General features: G+C 64.8%; 1 protein-coding gene across 5 annotated transcripts in view; it reads left to right on the top strand.

Annotated features, from left to right (window-relative positions):
- Positions 1-8,750: 8,750 nt before the first annotated feature.
- RASGRF1 (Ras protein specific guanine nucleotide releasing factor 1) overlaps positions 8,751-18,155 on the top strand; it is a 29,989-nt gene continuing 20,584 nt past the window's right edge. For 3 of the 5 annotated variants that reach the window (XR_005258178.1, XR_005258177.1, XM_038147450.1), the window contains exons 1-2: positions 8,752-9,347; positions 17,665-17,771. Coding sequence is in view for 3 of the 5 variants with exons in the window: in XM_038147450.1 (XP_038003378.1) it covers positions 9,072-9,347; positions 17,665-17,771 (383 nt within the window). In the remaining 2 variants the exon portion in view is untranslated. Of the gene's footprint in view, positions 9,348-17,664; positions 17,772-18,155 lie in introns of all 5 variants that reach the window. The other 2 variants (XM_038147453.1, XM_038147452.1) reach the window with 1 other exon arrangement.

Below are 18,155 nucleotides of genomic sequence, written 5' to 3'. Positions count from 1 at the left end.
CGACAGCCGCAGCGGGGCCGGGAGGGCAGCGCGGAGCCAAGCCCGGACCCAGGCCCGCACCCGCGGCAGCCTGCTGGTGCCGGGGACGGGCTCGCACGGTCCCTCGGAGAGCGAGGGGGTGCACCAGCTTCCCCAGCCCACCCTGGGCTGCATCCGTGTCCCGGCAGGTTCCCGGGGCGGCCGCGGGTCCCAGAGCGCTGCTCTGCGAGGGGAGGCACCGCTGAGCCCCCAGCCCCTGCTCCCGGCTGGGCTGAGCCCGGGGCAGGCTGACCCCTCTTCTCCGAGCATCGAGAGGGGGTCTCACCCTCCTCGCAGCACATCCCGCCCTGGCCGCCCTCCCTCCCGCGCTGCCCTGGGGCTGGCTCCTTCCCTCGGGCACTGCTGGGCGCTGCCAGCCCCTGCCGCCAGCACCGTGGCCAGCTGCCCTTGTCCCGCACTTGCATTCCCGGTGGATATTTAATTTGCTTCACTCTTGGCAGAATAATTTGTTGGGTTTTTTAAAAAAACTCCTTTTTTTTCTAAACCGCATTTCAGTTCTCCAAAGCGCGGCGATGCCGAGGTGGGATTTACACCTCCCCCAGCCCTGGGCCGGGCTGGTGTCCCTGCTGATCGTGGGCACGCCCAGGGATGGGCCCAACGGGTGGCATTTGGCATCCGGAACATTTTTAACTTGGAAAATGGGAAAAAAATCAAGCGATGACAAGCCTATTTATTTGTGCAGCCGACGCTGCCAACGGCTGGGGCTTACAGGCGGATTTTTGCCATTTACTGAAGTCAGTGGGAACAGAGAGACCGAATCCAACGCGGTGACACCTCTGACGGCTTGGAAGGGCTCCTTCAGCTGCAGCAAAGCTCAGCAGGTTTGACATTTGAAACTCCCTCATCCACTGCCAGGCAAAACCTAGGGCCTTTGCACTGTATTTTTCCTGCTGTTCCTCAGCGCAAGAATTCCTGCTTTTTCTGGTTTCACGCCGTTATGAACACACCAGCTCGGGAAAAAAAATAAAATTCTGCCGTAATGATAAAATTGGCTGTGGAATAGCAGAAATCTGGCTCGTTCGTGTGGTGCCAGGCTCTGGGGAGCTCTTGGATACCAGGGCTGCAGTCATTGTGTCACCGTTCTGAACACAACACCACCGGGAAAGCGAGGTTTTAAAGGATTGTTTGATGTTCGGCTTTTCAGGATTAATTCCTAAACTAAACAACAATCCCTGAGGTGCAGCCACGGGCAGGAGGAAACTGTCCCCTGTACATGCTCCCCCTCTGTGCTGCTTCTGCTCCCCAGACCCCGCAGCTGGAGGGGACGGGCATTTGTCCCCTGTCCCCTGAGAGCCAGCAGCACCCTCGCTGCCCCATCCCTTCCTGCTGGCACAGAACGAGTTCTCCTGCCTGGGTTCAGCCTGGGACAGCAGGAGCGAGGCAGGAAGGATGCGCCGGGGGAGGAGCGCGCTGGAAGGGATGTGGGAGGGATGCAGCAGGAGGGAGAATGCAGAGGGATGTAGGAGGGTGCGGCAGGAGGGGGGCAGCAGGAGGGGTGCAGCGCAGACCCCTGAGCCTTTCCAGCACCCCGCCCTGCTGCTGCCTCCACTCTCCGGCCACTCTGCCTGGGTTTCTCCTCCTGGGACCGGGACAGGTCCTGCCAGGTCTGCGTGAGGCTGATGGGAGCAGCGGGGAACCCTGGCATGGGCGATCAATGGGCACAGCAGCTCCGAGCTGGGAAGCCACGGGGTGAGGGCTCATTAGCTCTCATTAGCCCCCATTAGCAACGGACTCCCAGGCGCAGAGAGGCAATTCACCAGGCACAGGCAGCATCACTGCGGGCGTTTCTGGGTCATTTTCAGGCATAAAAGGGGCAAACGCTGCCTGGTGTGTGCAGTGGGGTTTGTGGCTGCTGCACAGGCATTGCCTGGCTGAGAGCTGGGCATTCCCGGGGCAATCTCCCTCTGCAGCTCCAGCTGTGCATGGAGGCTGAGCAGGAGCTCCAGGATTCCTGTCTGATCTCCAGGGCGGCCTGCCTGGGGCCAGGTGAGCTCCGTGCTGCGTGTGCTGCTCGTGCTGGGGCAGCTGGAGTGCGCTCCCAGGCGGTGCCAGCCCCTGCCCCGGGCCGAGCCCCCCGTGGCACGCGCTGCTGTCCTGTTTTGGGGTTTCGGTGAGCAGGTTAGAGGGAAACAGGTCACTGCTGCTGAGGCTCCTGGCTTACGTAAACACCCGAGGAGTGAGCCAGGTTGTGCAAGAGCCTGGCGTGCCTGAACGTGCGCTGTGGCTGGAGAGTCGCGGAGGCAGGGAGCTGGAAACAGGGCACGTCGGGTGACATGTGAGGAAGGAACTCTTCCCAGCGAGGCCGGCGAGACATCGGCACAGGCTGCTCAGAGGAGCCGTGGCTGCCCCACCCCAGAGCTGTCCAAAGCCAGGCTGGATGGGGCTGGAGCAGGCTGGGCCAGCAGAAGGTGCCCGTGCCCATGGCAGAATCACAGAACCACAGAATCACAGAACCATTCTGTGGTTCTGTGACACAAGGCTGCCCGGTAGCAGGAGCACGGGAAAACATCCCTTAGCAGGGAATGGCGAACCTGGAACCCCTGGGATGGCAGCTAACACAGCCCTGTGTGCGTGGCAAGCGTGGCCAAGCCGGGGGAGGATCTGGCCTGGGCACGGACAGCAGCTCAGGCTTTGTGTGCCCTGCCTCGGGAAGGGTGCCCGAGAGCAGGAGGGTCCCAGGACAGAGCCCCGGGACCGCCCAGCCCCTCCCCGAGGCACGGCGGGATGTGAAGCGGATCCTGCGGGGGCTGCCCGTGGGTCCCGGGGAGGGAAGCCGGGAGGGAGGAACGCCGCTGCTCTGCCGGGTTGGAGCAGGCTCGGCTCTCCCGGAGCCGCATTTTGCTGCCGAGTGCTAACTAGGTCAGGCAGGACGAGCCGTACCTGTCCTGCGGCAGCGCCCGGCACGGCACACAGCCCCTCGCTGAGCCGGGACAGCGCCCGGGGCGACACTGGCGACACCAGCGTGTGGCGGGGCCGGAGCGTGCCGCAAAGCCCCCGGGACCCTTGGGCAAAACCTGTGGTGCCTCCGTGGGGCCCGGCCGTGCACAGCGAGGCAGCGAGCAGATCCCCCAGAGCCTCCTGCTCCTCCTGGGGCTGAGCAATGCTCCTGCTAAAAACAGGAATTCTGCTGTTTTAAATACCAGCTCGGGATGATTCAGTGTCTGCAAAGGCAGACACGAGGCAATGAGGATATTGGTCTTCAAGCCTGATTTTAGGGGAACCTCTTCCTTCCGTGCTGGGCGTCCCCAGCCGTGTGGTGAGGCTGAAAAGCCCAGGACGCGGGATGGGGTCCAGTGGCTCCCGGGGCTGGCACCACGAGCTGCAGCTTCCCCGGCGGGGCAGAACGTGCCGACCCCTGCGGCAGGATCGCCTCTCCAAACCCCCTTTGTCACTAAAGCCCCCGGGGTCCCTGCAGCTCCGGCAGCTCCCTGTGCTTTGCAGCGGGATCTTCCCTGCCAAACTGTCATCCTCTTGCTGCTTTTCCTCGTGCTGTGTCGCCAGCACATCCTCCCTCCTCCAGGTGGGGAGGTGAAGGCGCTGGGGGTGCCCCAGCCCTGGTCCCCGACCCCCTGCTTTCTGTCCTGGGGTAAAACCCTCCCTCCAGCGCTGCCAGAGCTCTTTCATGGATAATGTCGTGGGGAGCAGCAGGCTTTAGCAGAAAATTCCCTCTTTCAGACGTGATTGATTTGGATTCCCCCCAGTCCCGGTTTCCAGGCACCAACGGCTGCTGGAAACGCTCTCCTGGCGACAGAAAATCCATGGGAAAGCAGGCAGCCTGATGAAGTATTCATGGGGATTTTCATCACTGGCTTTTACCCGCTGCAGGAAAGTCAGCTTTATTTTTAGTGAACGATGGATCCAGCAGAAACGCAGGAAAATTACTCCATCTCCCTTGGAGCTGCATGGGGGGCATTGGAGAGGGCCCGGGGATGGGAACCAAACAAACCATCTCCGAAGCGTTTCCTGGCCGATTCTGGAGCCATCAGAGCACCTGAACGAGGCGGTGGCTGATCCTCTGCTGCCCCAAGTGCTGCAGCCGTGGCTCCTGCTGAGCCTCCAGGGATTGCCACCGGCTCCCTCAGCCCCAGCCTGCCGCTGTCCCGGAGAGAGCAGGAGAATGAATCACAGCTGATTAATGTCCCTCATCCAGAAGAACCTCCCTGAATTAGCAAATGTTTGATTTGTTTCTATCACGGACAGGAAAACATCCCTCAGTGCCCGGCAGCTGCACTCGTGGCCGTGCCAGCCCCAGTGTCACTGAGCCCTGCTGGGACACTCGCATCTGGCTTCAGATGCTCTTACAGCACATTTCTGAGCCAGCCCAGCTCCGCCACTGCCTTCCCAGGGTTTTCCCACTGCCTTTTCCCCACGGGCACTGCTTGCTGCCCGGCCAGTGCCGAGATGTGCTCTGTCAGCAGCAGATGCTTAATCTGTTTAAAAATAAATCCACCGCTCTCCTGTGACTGATGGGAATCTGTTACAGCAAATCCCACTGCAACGTGGAGCCCGGCCACGGCTGCCAGGCTTCAGCACTTCCTTCCCTTCTTCGCGGGGCTCCAGAGGCTCGGGTGCCTGTGCTGTGGCTCTGGGGCGGCTCTGGATCTCCCCTGCCCCTGTTTGTGTCCATTTACTGGCTCAGCCACAGGTGGGGACAGAGGCTCCTGGGGCCCGTCCTTGCTGCGGCAGGGATGTGACCTGGGTGTGGCCTGCTGTCCAGGGATGTGGCCTGGCCCGCTGTGGCCCCGGGCTCCCCTCCGTGCCCTTGGGGAGGATAATCCCAGTGCCCCGTCAGCAGCTCCTGCTGGGATGACTGGGAGCCCCTGCCCTGCAGCAAGCGGGGCAAGAGCTGCTGTGGTGAGTGACCCCGTGTGTAACGTTTTGCCCAGGGGTTTTGAGCTGATCTGATGAGCTCTCAACACCCAACGTTACACCCCAGAATTGCTCAGCATTCCTTGGGAGGCATAAAAGGAGCAGGAGGCTGATGTGACAGCGTCAGCAACAAAAACGGTTTAATAAAGGCAAAATAACAAACTCAAAGCGATCCAGGTGCCACAGACTTGTGCTCCTGGTAAAGACACCTCACAAAAGCGATTTGGTTTCTTTGTTCTGTGCTTTTCTACTCAATGGCCCAGGCGGGACCTTTTGGCTCATGGCCAATTAGCTGTCCCCAAACTTGAGGTGAAGTCCCCAAGGTCCTATCAGTGACTTTTCTACCTGATCACCGGGAGAAAGTTCTGGGCTCTTTCCTTTTTGGGGGACAGAGGAAGGTTCTGTCACTCTGTCCATAGGGGCACATTCCTACACCCGTGCGCTGCCCGGGGCCTCCTGTGGCACCACGAGGGTGTGTGAGTGTCAGCTGCAATCAGGGCCTGCTTCGCCCCCTAAAAATATTATTGTATTTCCTGTGGCTTCTGCAGCCCCCTGAGCCATCACCTCACGGCAGGTACCCGAGTGTCTTGTGCTCCCGGCTGGCTGGTGGAGACACAGGGAGAAAGGATTTCTTGGTGGCAGGAAGGAGTGAGTCAGTTGCAGAGATTTGGATATTAAATCCTCAATTAGCGAGGGACTTTGGTGTGCAAGAGCCCAGCGGGGCTCTTCCCGGGAGGGCTGGCAGCAGCTGCAGCGCTGGCCCTGCTCCCCCAGGCTAATCCTGGTGGCCCTGGGGATCACCTGCTTGGGCACGGCTGTGCAGCCCCGGGACAGACTGTCCAAGGTGACCCTGCCGTGCCACCGGCGCCTTCCACTTGGGCACACGTGCCCAGCTCGGAGCCAGGTGAGCCAGCCAGGCGATCCGGGCATGGGGAGGTTGTGCCTGATGCCACCTTGCACCTGTAGGGGCAGGAAACAGCTTTAAAAATCCCGAAGCCTCAGCACCCGGGGGGTTCAGGCAGGAGCTCGGAGTGGTGTCAGAGCCCTCTCCATGGGTTCGGGAGCGAGTGAGAGCTGCTGGCAGGAATCACCAGGCTGTCATTCCCGCTGCTGACATTCCCGGGGAACAGCTTGGCGGTTCAGAGGGCTGCTGGAACAGTTTTGCACCGCATGATCATGGTCCCAGAGCTCTGACGCTAAAAAATGTGATTTCTGCAGCGGGGCTGCCCCGGGGGCTGGGCACAGCCCGGGCCCAGCACAGGGTGTGGTGCCAGCTGATAAATTGCCCTAACGAGCCCCCTGAGCTGGTGAGGAGCCCTCGGCTGAACACCCCCGTGCCCCCAGCGCTGCCGGCAGCGGCACCGAGCCCGTTCAGCTCCAGCGGGACCCGAGCCACACCCGTGCTGGGCTGGCATGGAGAGGACGCAGCTGCCAGCCCCAGCGAGTGTCCCCCACCCTGCCCTGGTGCTCCGGCAGATTTTGTTTTAGCCCCAGGAGGAGAGCAGGCTCCGGGTGAGAGCACTGGGAGACTCGTCCCGTGCCCCACGGGGGATCAGGGCAGAGCATCCTGCCCGAGACCCTGGCACGCCGTGGGTCGGCTCCCTGCTCTGAGCCTCCACGCAGGGTTCAGAGGTGTCTGGTGGTGCCTGTCCCTCTCCCAGAGCCCCCTGCAGCCCCCCTGCCCAGAGCAGCACACCAGGGCCCTTGTTCTCGTGCCAGCTGCGCTCTCGGGGCTGCTGCAGGTCCTGCTCGGGCTGTGCATGGGATGGGAGCCACAAGAGCCGCTTCCATATTTATTCAGCACCTCAGTGAGGAGCAAAGAAGCCACAGCAATTAAAGCACCTGGAAACCCTGGAGCCCTCTGCTGTGGGCAAGCTCCCTGTCCCGTGGCCAGCACGCCCAGGCTGGCCCTCAGAGGCGTGAGGAACGCTTCCCTCGCTGCTGGGCCAGGAGGGTCACGCTGGAAACCCCTCCCCTGGTGGATGCCACCCCACTGGCAGGAAACACACCTCCCTTAGGGCCAGGAATCAAACTCTCCACAGCTCGAGCCTTGGAAGCTCTTGGTGATGTTTCCATCACCCTCTGCATCTTCCAGAGGGAGTCTGAACTGAACCAACAGCACTGGGAAGTGCAGAGGCCTGGCACCAACCCCAGCACAGTCCCACGCTGCCTGTGCCCAGTGCTGGCACCCTCACCCCATGAGCAGTGGGCACACGGGGCCTGTCCCTGGGCACTCCTCATGCCCGGGTACACCCCAGCACCCTGCCCCTCCAGGCACATCCCCGCGTCTGGTCAGAGGGCTTGGCAGCTCCCATCCATACAATAATTACACTATTATTATTATTATTATTATTATTATTATTATTATTATTATTATTATTATTAATGCCAGCTTCCCAGCGATTATTTCACCCAGGACTTTGCAGGCTGCCACAAAGGGTCTCCCTCTGCGCCACTGCACTGTTCAGAGGTGACAGCTTTGGCACCTTCTGCTCTGTGCTGGGAGCCCCTCTCAGCCCAGGCGGAGCGGCGGCAGTGAGAGGGGTGTGGGACCTCCGTGATGGGGCTGCAGGAAGGGGCAGGGACAGAGCCCTGGCCAGGGAGGGGAGCTGGCCGTGCTGCTGGGCAAGCCCTGGGGCTGCAGGAAGGGGCAGGGAGAGAGCCCGGGCCAGGGAGGGGAGCTGCCCTGGAGCTGCACAGCTGCCTGCAGCTGGGCTCAGGGGCACACTCGGCAGGGCCAGGAGGGGGAGGATGAGGGCAGGGGTGGCCCCAGCCCCTCGCTGGCGCTGAGCCGGTGGCAGCAGGCCTCGGGCCGTGTCCCTTGAGGTGGCCATGGGCACGGGTTCCAGTAGTACCCGGGCCGAGCAGCTCCATCCTGGCAGTGCCAGCCCCCTTCCCAATTCCAGCCCGTTCCCTCCCGTTCCCATGGCAACCCGTGACCTCAGCGGGCTCCTTGGAGCTCCGCCAGCGTTCTCAGCAGAAATAAAGCCAAGGACCGGGGCTGTCCTGCTGTCCTCCCTGTCTGCAGGGCTCTGTCACACCTGGGGCTCAGGTCAGCGCTGGCTCTGCTGCAGGACTGACGTGCCACACTGCAGGTGTCACACCGGCTGCCCGTGGCCGTGGCGCCTGGCTGGCCCCGCGCTCCCGGCTGTGCAGGGCCTGGGCTGCAGGGGCACCAGGGCGCTCCCTTCCCTGCCCAGGCTTCGGCCGCAGCCAGTGCCCGTTCTCCGTGCCCGGTCCCCCCCGTTCTGCCCTGCTCGGCAGAGCACACAGGGCCAGGATGGAGAGGAGGGCTCGAGGGTGAGACAAACCGAAATAAACGGAGAAACTGGTCCCTCTGCCCTGCCTGCTGGTGCCACTTCTCTCGAGCTCCTCCCCCGCCTGAGGGTCCCTTTTGCCCCGGGATCCGCTTCCCCGGGGCTCCCATCTGGGCTAGGGTCCCTCCTGGCCTGAGCCTCTGGCTGTTCCTGGGGCCCCAGGGGTCCCCCTTGCTCTGGGGGTTCTGTGTGTCTGGAGCTCTCTCAGCTCTGGCTGTGCCCGGGGGTCCCTCTGGGTGCAGGGGTCTCTCCGGGTGCGGGGTTCCCTCTCGGCCCGAGGGTCCCACACACCCGGGGGGTCCCTCCCGGCCTGGGGCTCCCTCCCGGTGCGGGGTTCCCTCTCAGCCCGGGGGTCTCTCCCGGCCCGGGGCTCCCTCCCGGTGCGGGGTTCCCTGGCGGTGCGGAGCTGACGGTGACGGTGCTGGCGGCGGCCCCGGCGTCCCGCGGCCCGGGGGCGGCCCCGGCGAGCGCAGCGCGGCGCGACCACCCCCGCAGCCGGCGGCAGGGAAGGAGGCACGGGAGAGCGGCAGCCGAGGAGGGCCGCGGCTCCGCTCGGCTCGGCTCGGCGCGGCGCGGCTCCGCTCGGCGCTGCCGGTCCCCGGTGCCGCCGCCGTCACTCGCCCCGCCCGTGCGCGGTTCGGCGCGGCGGGGTGCGGGACGCGGCGCTCACCGGCACAGCGGCGGCCGGGGCTCAGCGGGGCCGGGCCCGGGATGCGCGCCCGGCGGCTCCCCGGGGGCAGCGGGGGCCGCTGATGCTGCGGGGACCGCGGGGTCTGCGGGGGCGGCGGGGGTGGCTCGGCGCGGCCCCGCCCGCGGCGGGGGCCATGTGAGCGCGGAGCCGGCAGGATGCAGAAGGGGATGCGGCTCAATGACGGGCACGTCGCCCACCTGGGGCTGCTGGCGAAGAAGGACGGGGCCCGGCGCGGATACCTGAGCAAGCGGAGCGCCGACAACACGAAATGGCACACCAAGTGGTTCGCGCTGCTCCAGAACATGCTCTTCTACTTCGAGACCGACTCCAGCTCCCGGCCCTCGGGGCTCTACCTGCTCGAGGGCTGCGTCTGCGACCGCGCGCCCTCCCCCAAGCCCCCCCTCTCGGCTAAGGACTCCCTGGAGAAGCAGGTGGGCGACACGGAGGGGGAGGGAGGATGCCCCGCGGGGGTCCAGGCCCCTCACCCCCGGAGCTTCCCACGCGTGACCTGCCCCACGCGTGAGCGGGGTGGGGAGGTGAGGATGAGGCCGGTCCGTGCGGGGGAAGGGGGATGATTCCCGGGGCTGCAGCGCCGGAGCAGCGGGCGGGTTCATTGTGGGGGTGTCGGGCTCTGCCCGGGGCACCCCCAGTCCCCCTCCCGTCTAATTAACGCCGGTAATTAGCGCGGGGCTGCGGGGCGCCTCCCAGCGGCCGCGCCGGGCGCTGCAGAGCCCCGCGCCCCCCGCGCGTCCCCCCCGGCCCGGCGGGCTCGGGGTTTGGGGTTCGGGGCAGCGGCCCCGGCGGGGCAGGGGCATGGCGGGGCTCCCGTGGGGCGGCCTCGCCGTTTCCCAGACCCCTTCCGTGCCCCCTGGCTTGCCCGGCAGCTCCCCCGGCCCGGCGGTGCGAGCAGCCTGCGGTGGGTGCGCGGTGCTGGGCGCGGGGAGCTCAGGGCCTTGTTTTCAGGCGGATTTCTCCCTGTTCCGCTCGCCACGTGTGCGGTTTGCGCCTCCATCCCCATCCCTGGCGGGGGAAAAGCAGAGTGCGGGTGTCCTTTGCCGCCGCTGCCGGCTGCGGGCGATCAGCGCGGAAACACCAGAGCCCCTGCGAGAGCCGGGGACGCTCCCGGCGTCCCCCAGCCCCAGGGCTGCTCTGGTCGCAGCCGTGAGCACCGACCGCAGCCCCTGCCGGGCCCCAGGGTGGGCTTCTCCCACCCGCTGTGCCTCTCCCTGGCAGGGTGCTCTGGAGCAGCGCGGCAGGGAGGCTGGCAGCCCCTGGCGTGTCTGTCTGGGGTGCTTTGCCGGAGCTGGGGTGCGCCGCAGCACCAGGGGAGAGGGGAAGGTACCAGCCAGGGGGAGAGGGGCTGGCTTCCAGCGGCGGGGGCAAATCCCCCTGCACGGCTTCCAGAGCCACCCCCAACCCATCAGCGCGGACAGGAGCCGGCTGGATTCAACCTCTGACCCCCCTGCTGGTGTGAGGAGCGTGGACGTGTGCCCTGCGGGTGGCACAGCGGCACCGGGACCCCTCCGTGGCAGCAGCGGGGGGGGTCCCGGCACCACCACCCCGGGCTGGGCGCGTTCTGGGTCCGGCTCTGCAGGGCTTGCATAATTACTGCCTGGCAGGCTCCGGGAGGCGCCGGGAGCGCTGCCGTAGACTGCAGGATGGAGCCCCGGGGCACCCCCGGCACCCCGGGGCATCGGGCAGCCCGGGAGGAAACCAGCCCCTGATTCTGGCTATTCCTGGCAGCTGGAAAACCCTGCCAAGAGACCCAGGCATGCAGCACCGCTGCTCCTGGCACATCCCCTCCCTCCTGGCTTGGAGCACAGCGCATTTCCTTGTCAAGAGGAAAATGCTGTGGGTTTTGCCCAGCTGGGGCTCCTTTCAGCCCCGCTGTGGGGAGCAGCACCTCGGGGGCTGTGGCGGCGAGGGGTCACGCTGCTGTGGTTGTCACTGCTGTCCCTGCCGAGCAGATGTTGTGTGCTCCTAGCTCAGCCTCCATGAAGTTCACCAGCCAGGCTGCAATCAGCCCTCCTGGCCAGGCTGGAATCGAGCTGGCAATCGAGGCTCTGGGTCCTGGTGTTTGTGCAGGAGGGTTTTCCACCCTGCGAACACCCCGGGCAGGAGGTCCCGTCCCCTCTCCAGTTCCAAGCGCCCCCGGAGCGCCGATGCTCGCTGCGAGCGAGGGGCTGCTGGCACAGGGAGCTCCCGCCGCGGCAAACCCGTCCCCTGCCACCGGGATCTGCTGGGTTCAGCGCCCGGCCTGGAATTCGGTGCGATCCCTTAGGCCAACTGCGAGCCGGAGCGCCGGGTGCCCGCCGCTCTGCAAGCTAATTAATGGCCCGGGGATGAGATAAGCGGCGAATACTGATGGTGCAGAGCCGCAGCCCGGCGGGGCGGGACGAGCAGGTGGCACGCAGGGGCTGTGCCCCCGTGCCAGGCAGAGTCTCGGCAGCAGCAGGCTCACCTGAGAGCCGTGCCAGCAGCCTCCAGGGGGAAGGTGCTGAGGAAATTTCCAGCATCGCCCGTGATCCCAGTCAGCTGTGTTCCGAGGGTATTTGTCTATCCATCCGTGCCGTTCCAGCTCTGAGGACGGCGCTCCTTGCAGCAGAGCAGCTCCAGGTTTGCATTCCCTCCTCGCTGGAGTGCAGCCTGCCAGGTTCCCAGGTCTCTGCAAGGGAGAAACTTTAAGGGGGGGGGGGGGGGGCTTTCAACCCCCCCCTTGAAGGTACTCATGCTTGGCTTCGGGGGGATTTTTTCCCTGGAACACAGTAAATTTCAGCATCGGTGTGTGTCAGAATAAGGGAGCAAAGACCTGTGGAAAACTGGAACACCAAAGAGGGCTTTGCTGCCTCTGGAAACTTTGTTTTGTTTTTCCAGAAATGAATTTTCCTTCCAACCAGTTGGATGGGGAAGATAATTTCCTGCTGGGTGAGGCCAGGCTGTGGCCTGGGGAAGGGTCCCTGGGGTCGGGCTGGGGAGCTGTGAGCTGGCTGCTCAGGGGAGCAGTGGCGCTGGGGGGAGCCGGGCTGGGAGTGAACCCCCTCTCCCCTGCTGCGGTGCCTGGGCTGTGCCACACCCCAGCCCTGCTGCTCCCGGCCCCTGAGGTGTCGGAGCTGGGTGTGCTCCCACGGGGTCGCCTCTCCCCTCCCTGGGCAGGATGTGGGGCGCCCCAGGTGGGAGAGGCGCGGCCAAGGTGAGATCCTGGTGAAGGAGCAGAGCAGGTGCAAGGTCCAGAGCTGATCCCACCCAAGCCCAAGGACCGCCCGGTGTGGGGTGAGGGATCTCCTCTGCACGCCAGCTGGGCAGCAGGAATCACGGCTGGGCTTGCTCCAAGGATCCAGCCTGGAGCTGGGTTTAGAGTCCCAGCACCACTGGGGCTGGAAAAGCCCTCTGAGGCCACTCAGCCAGCCCAACCATTCCCCCAGCAGCGCCGAGGCTGCCCCTGCTCCGTGCCACAGGTGCTGCCCCCACACAGCTTTTGAGCAGCTCCAGGGGTGGGCACTCCACCCTGCCCCGGGCAGCCTGGGCCAGTTTCCAGCCCCATATCCCCGTGCCATGGGTTTCCAGCCCCATATCCCAGAGCCATGGGCAGTTCCAGCCCCATATCCCAGTGCCATGGGCTGTTCCAGCCCCATATCCCAGTGCCACGGGCTGCTCCAGCTCCATATCCCGGTGCCACGGGCGGTTCCAGCCCCATATCCCGGTGCCATGGGCTGTTCCAGCCCCATATCCCGGTGCCATGGGCTGTTCCAGCCCCATATCCCGGGGCCACGGGCTGTTCCTGAGCAGGAGCGCTCCGGCAGAGCCAGCGTGGTGCTGAGTCAGGCAGCAGAGCCCTCGGCTGCAGGCTCTGTGGCTCAGGAGCTGAGCTGTGTCCCCAGCTGGGGCTGCTCCTGGGCACACGCTGCCCGTGGATGGCATTTCCCTCCCCTCTCCAGAGCGTTTTCCAGGGATGGGGCCAGGGAGCACGGGGTTCAGCCTGTCCTGTGGCCCCCATTCCTGGGTCGCTGGCAGTCTGGAATGTTCGGATGCCCTGAGGGCTTGCAGCAGCCCCTGCCCGCCCAGCAGCTCCAGCTGTGCCAGGGCCAGCCCCAGGCCTGGGGGAGCCGTTCCTGGCGGTGCCAGAGCTTGGGCAGCTCTGCGAGGAGCAGCAGCGGGGCCACGGGCCGCAGCCGTGCCCGTCCCTGCACGGGGGACCCCTTGGTACCCCCAGGAGGGCTGTGGAGGGTGCTCGGGGGGCCAGACCCCGCCAGTGGGGCAGGCTGAGCAGGTCAGCCGTGGACATCCTGAGCAGGGCAGCTCCCAGGCTGCTCCAAACTTCAGGACTGATGTCCCGGGCACTGGATCCCCGGATCCCAGTGCTGGATCCCCAGATCCCAGTGCTGGATCCCTGATCCCAGTGCTGGATCCTCAGATCCCAGTGCTAGATCTCAGATCCCAGTGCTGGATGTCCGGATGCCACTGCTGGATCCCGGATGCCAGTGCTGGATGCCCAGATGCCACTGCTGGATCCTGGATCCCTGGATCCCAGTGCTGGATCCCTGGATCCCAGTGCTGGATCCTGGATGCCAGTGCTGGATCCCAGATCCCCGGATCCCAGTGCTGGAGCAGGTCCATGAGCACCAGCCATCTGGAGCAGTGTGAATCCTTCCACCTGAATGCCATTCCAGGCCATCTGATGTTTGGAGACCAGAAATCATCACCTGTGGACTTGAACCTGAGCTGCTCCTCAGTGCTGGGGTGACACTGGGTTTTTGATTAGTGAGTGAGTTGAGTGATGCCACGTGGGGATTTCTGAGTGAGGGGACGCTCGCAGCGCTGGTCCCAGCCGTGCCTGCACGCCCGCCTGCCAGCACCACCGGATAAAATCGGGGAAAATTGATTTATTTTAACTATTTTACGAATATTTCTGCGCTTGACTCTGAGCCTGCTCCACAAGGGTGATGCTCACCTCTAGTATCCATTTCCAAATATCCTGACAGCCCACAGTGGAACAAAGAGGGGAAATTGCAGCCTCTGGGATATTTTTTCTTATTGTCAGCACGGAAATGAGCTGCTGGAGCATCCAGCTCCGAGGCCCTGTTTTCCCAGAGCACATAGTATGTAGGTCAGGGATGTTAAAAGCTGCCATGGCTGGCTGTGGATTTTTAGACTCATCCATCCAGAGCAGGAAATTTCTCCTCCTCTTGCCCTTTGTGTCAGCTGGAATAACCATCAGCCTCACAAGCGGGCGGATGCGGATCTGCCCACTCGGGGAGGGCGCAGGGCGGGCAGCGAGGGTGATGGGGCGTCCCTGTGGGGGAAAGCCCCCTGTGGTGGCACAGCAAAGCCGGGAAAGGGTGGCAGTCACTGCTGTGGCGCTGCTGGGGGGCCTCTCTCGTGGTCCCCCCACGCTCACACGTGCAGTGACCACCGTGGGGGTGCTGGGAGAGCACCCAGCCCCAGCCCCAGCAACCCAAGCGGTCTGGCGGGTTGTTCAGGCTGGAAAAATGCCCTTCTGCAGATTCTAAAAGATTCCGCGAGAGGCTGATTTTCCGTGTGGAAATAACGCGTCGCTTCAAAGCTTATCTGAATTTATTTCGGAGCCTTCCTGCACAGCGGAGGCCTCGGGAGTGCCACCCCCCCGCAGCAGGCAGGGCCTGCGGGGAGCCGGGGGACGGTCACGGGGCTGTGGTGGCGCGGGGACAGCTGGGTGACTGTCACCCGGCGGGGTCCCGGGGCTCTGGGTGCCCCTGGAGGTGCTCTCATGTTTCCCTTGGTGACCTGGAGCGCTCCCGCGTCATGATTTGGGGCAGAATTGCTGTGAATTGCCGTGAAATCCCCGAGGTGCGGGCGCCTGGGCATCCCCAGGGGCTGTGTGTCCTGCGGGGCCGGACGGACACACGGCCCGCAGCCCGGGGCCGTGCAGGCGCCATGGAAACGGGAGGATGGAGAACCCCGCAAGCAGGGATCCTCCAGGAACCGCATCTGCTCGTCTTGGCGAGAGCAGAGCGAGGGGGTGGCGTGAGCGGGGCCCGGCCCCGGCGCTGGGAGTTGTTGAGGCGATAAACGAACAGAAAACGCGCGCAAGGAGAGGCAAAGTGACGCTGTGGGCAGCTCTGCCCCGCCCCGGGCAGCACAAAGTGCCCCAGGGACGCTGAGCCGGGGCCCTGGTGGGGCTGGGGGCTCCCACCGGTGCTGCCGGTACCAGAGGCTGGCCTGTGCTGGTGTGCCCGTGGCTCTGGTCCCATCCACGGCTCCGGTTCTGTCCGGGATCGGATGCTCAGGACGCAGCGAGTGCTGGAAGCGCTGCCGGGCTGCTGGTGCCGTGTGTCGCTGCGATGGCAGAGAGGGATCATCTCTCAGGCGCAGATAAAAGGTGGTGGGAGTGTTATTATTCAAATATAAAATAACTTCCTCCTTCCCAGCACGCTGCACTTCCTGGGAAGCGAGCGGGGATGAACGGGAGCAGCTCACGGAGGGGGTGTGTGCCGGCAGGAGCCCGGCTGGGCTCGCAGCCCTGCCCTGGGGGCTCGCAGCCTCCCGTGGCCCTGCTGCCCACAGCCTGGGGCCTGCCTCTGGCAGAGCCCCTGAGCTGGATCTCAGATCTCATCGCCAGCTGCTGCTGTGCTGCGAGGGGGTGAAGGGGGCACAGGCCGTGGGGCACCTGGGCACCTGTCCAGGCCACCCGCTCCAGGTGCCTGCCCCAGCTCCTGGGCTCTGCACCCCTTGTTTCACCCGGGACAAGCCCCGAGGCTTTCCCAGGGCGCTGGGGAGGTCAGGACGCTCCAAGCCAGGCTGTGCTGCGGATGCAGGGCTCTCAGTGGGTGCCCTCACCCCCAACAGCACAAGGGGCACCGTGCCATCCCCACGGCACCCCGCGATGTCTGCCAGGGACAGCCCAGGGCTCGCTGTCTCCTGCCAGGCAGGGACAGTTTGGGGGGCTCCTGGAAGTGTCTCCCCGTGATTCCAGTCCCGGCTGAGCTCAGGCTGTTGGTCTTGGATCCTGGAGAGAGGGAATGGGCCCACTGTGCTCTCCTTCCTGTGGCACCGGGAGCTGCCGGGGGCACCAGGGCCTCGAAGGGGCTCCCCCGCTGCTCACTGGTGTTTAGGGGAGCATTTCCAGCCTTGCCAGCCCGATGAGCTCCTCTTGGTGCAGTCACAAGGGAAGGGATGTCAGGTGGCTGTAAAGCCGGGGTACAGAGCACCCCCCGTGGGGATCTCAGGTTTTTGGTGAGTTTTCCCTCGGCGCTGTCTCTTTGCCAGGGAAAGCCTTTGGCAGTGGGAGGGAGGGAGAGGGCGTGGGATGCAAAGGCTGGGGAGCTGCTGCAGCCCCGGAGGTGTCCTGCAGGCAGCCACGGAGCTCTGGGCAGTCTGAGCATGGCAGTGGAAGGGATGGGCCGTGGATGGCGGTGTCCGACATTGGGGACGGCTCTGTGAGGAGAAAGCTTGTCCACAGGACCAGCAGGAAAGGATCCTGCACCTAGAGGATGTGAAATGAAGGAGCTGCATCTCCACCAGGGCCCTGCAGCTGCTGCCCAAAGGGGCGAGCTGTCTCCGAAGGAGGGCCCTGCTGTGCCCATGGGCAGCGTGGGGGGCTCCTGGGCCCCCTCTCCTCCTCTGCCAGCCCCAGAGGGGCTGGGTGAGCTCCGAGGGTGCCACCCCAAGCCCTGAGCCCTGGCTGGGCGCGGGCTGGGGCTGCTGGCTCTGTCTGTGCCCCGTCTCTCCATCATCCCGGGCTCACCCAGAGCCTGCTGTGCTGTCTGGGGGTCCTGGTCCCCAGCACCCCTGGGCCTGCTCGGGACAGGAGGGGAAGAGCGTCGCGGTGCCCATGGGTGTTTTCACGGCACGCACGGGGGCTGCCCAGGCTGTGCCCCTTGGCTTGGAGGCAGGTTTTACCCGTGAGCTGAGGTCCCTGATGAAGCCCAGCAGAGGAGCAGATGATGTCAGGCTGAGCTCGTTCCAGCGGGTTTGGTTTAGCCCAGTTATTCCGGGCAGTATCCGGCACTGCAGCGTGGTACCTGTTTCCTTGGAGACTGCAGGGAAGCAGAGGAGCGGCACAAACCCGGCGGCGGCACCGCACACAATCAGCACAAACACTGGAAATGTCAAGGGAGGCTAAAAATAGCCCCGCACCGCGGCCACCCCCCCTGCAGCCCCGGGAGCGGGACGCGAGGGACCCGGGCCGTGCCCGCTGTCACCTCCGGGGCTGGCCGGCCACACGGGCTGCAGGCGGGGAGCACGGGACCAGGGGAGCCCTGGGGCTGGAAAAGACCCCTACGGCCATCGAATCCGAGCGTTAGCTGCGGCTGGGGGTGCAGGGGCAGCTCAGCATCCTCCGCCCGCTCCCCAGGTGAGGGCGGCTGGTGGCCGCAGGTTCAGGGCTGCAGCGCCCGGCCTCGGGGGGGTTTGGTGGATTTAGGTGTTCCTGGAGCTGGGTCTTTGCCCAGCAGGATTTCCCCTCGGATTTCCCTCGCCGGTGGCACGGCTGTGCTGAGGGCACAGCGTGGCCGGGCTCCTGGTGTTCCCAAAGCTGTTTATTCCAATGACGCAGCTGGGGTGGGTCAGGGCTTTCTGCCAGCCCTGTGTGGGGCGTGACTGTGACCCCTGTGTGGGGTGTGACTGTGACCCCAGTGCAGGGTGTGACCATAACCCTTGTGTGGGGTGTGACCCGTGTGTGAGCAGTGACCGTGTCCCCTGTGCGGGGTGTCACTGTGACTGTGTCCCCTGTGCGGGGTGTCACTGTGACCGTGCCCCCTGTTCCCCCCACAGCACTACTTCACCGTTAACTTCAACCATGAGAACCAGAAGAGCCTGGAGCTGAGGACGGAGGACGCCAAGGACTGCGACGAGTGGGTGGCAGCCATAGCTCACGCCAGGTGTGCCCTGTGCCCCGCGGGGGGGTCCAGGTGAAGCCGTGCTGAGGGGGGCAGGCTGAGCTGGACACTGCCAGCAGGCACAGCAGGACACTTCTGCCCCCCCGATGCTGAGTGGGGGCTGTGCTCAGTTGTTCCCCTGTCCCCGTTCCCATCCCAGTCCCACGCCACAGGCCGCCCTGGTGGGCTGGCACTGCCTGCCCCAGCCTGCAGCCCGAGGGATTCACCTCAGGCTGAAAGCCCATGGGGAAGGGATGGCAATCCTGGGGAAGGGATGGCAATCCTGGCCAGGACAGGGATTGTCAGGCTCCTGTCTGTGCCCTGGCAGCGCTGGCACAGCCCAGCTGCCACGGAGAGCAGTGAGGAGCCAGCGCAGGGCAGGTGCCT

The sequence above is a fragment of the Motacilla alba genome, chromosome 10 (genome assembly GCF_015832195.1).
Source record: "Motacilla alba alba isolate MOTALB_02 chromosome 10, Motacilla_alba_V1.0_pri, whole genome shotgun sequence".
Classification (NCBI taxonomy): Eukaryota; Metazoa; Chordata; class Aves; order Passeriformes; family Motacillidae; genus Motacilla; species Motacilla alba.
The sequence above is the reverse complement of the archived record's forward strand: the minus strand, read 5'-3'. Positions and strand labels throughout refer to the sequence as shown.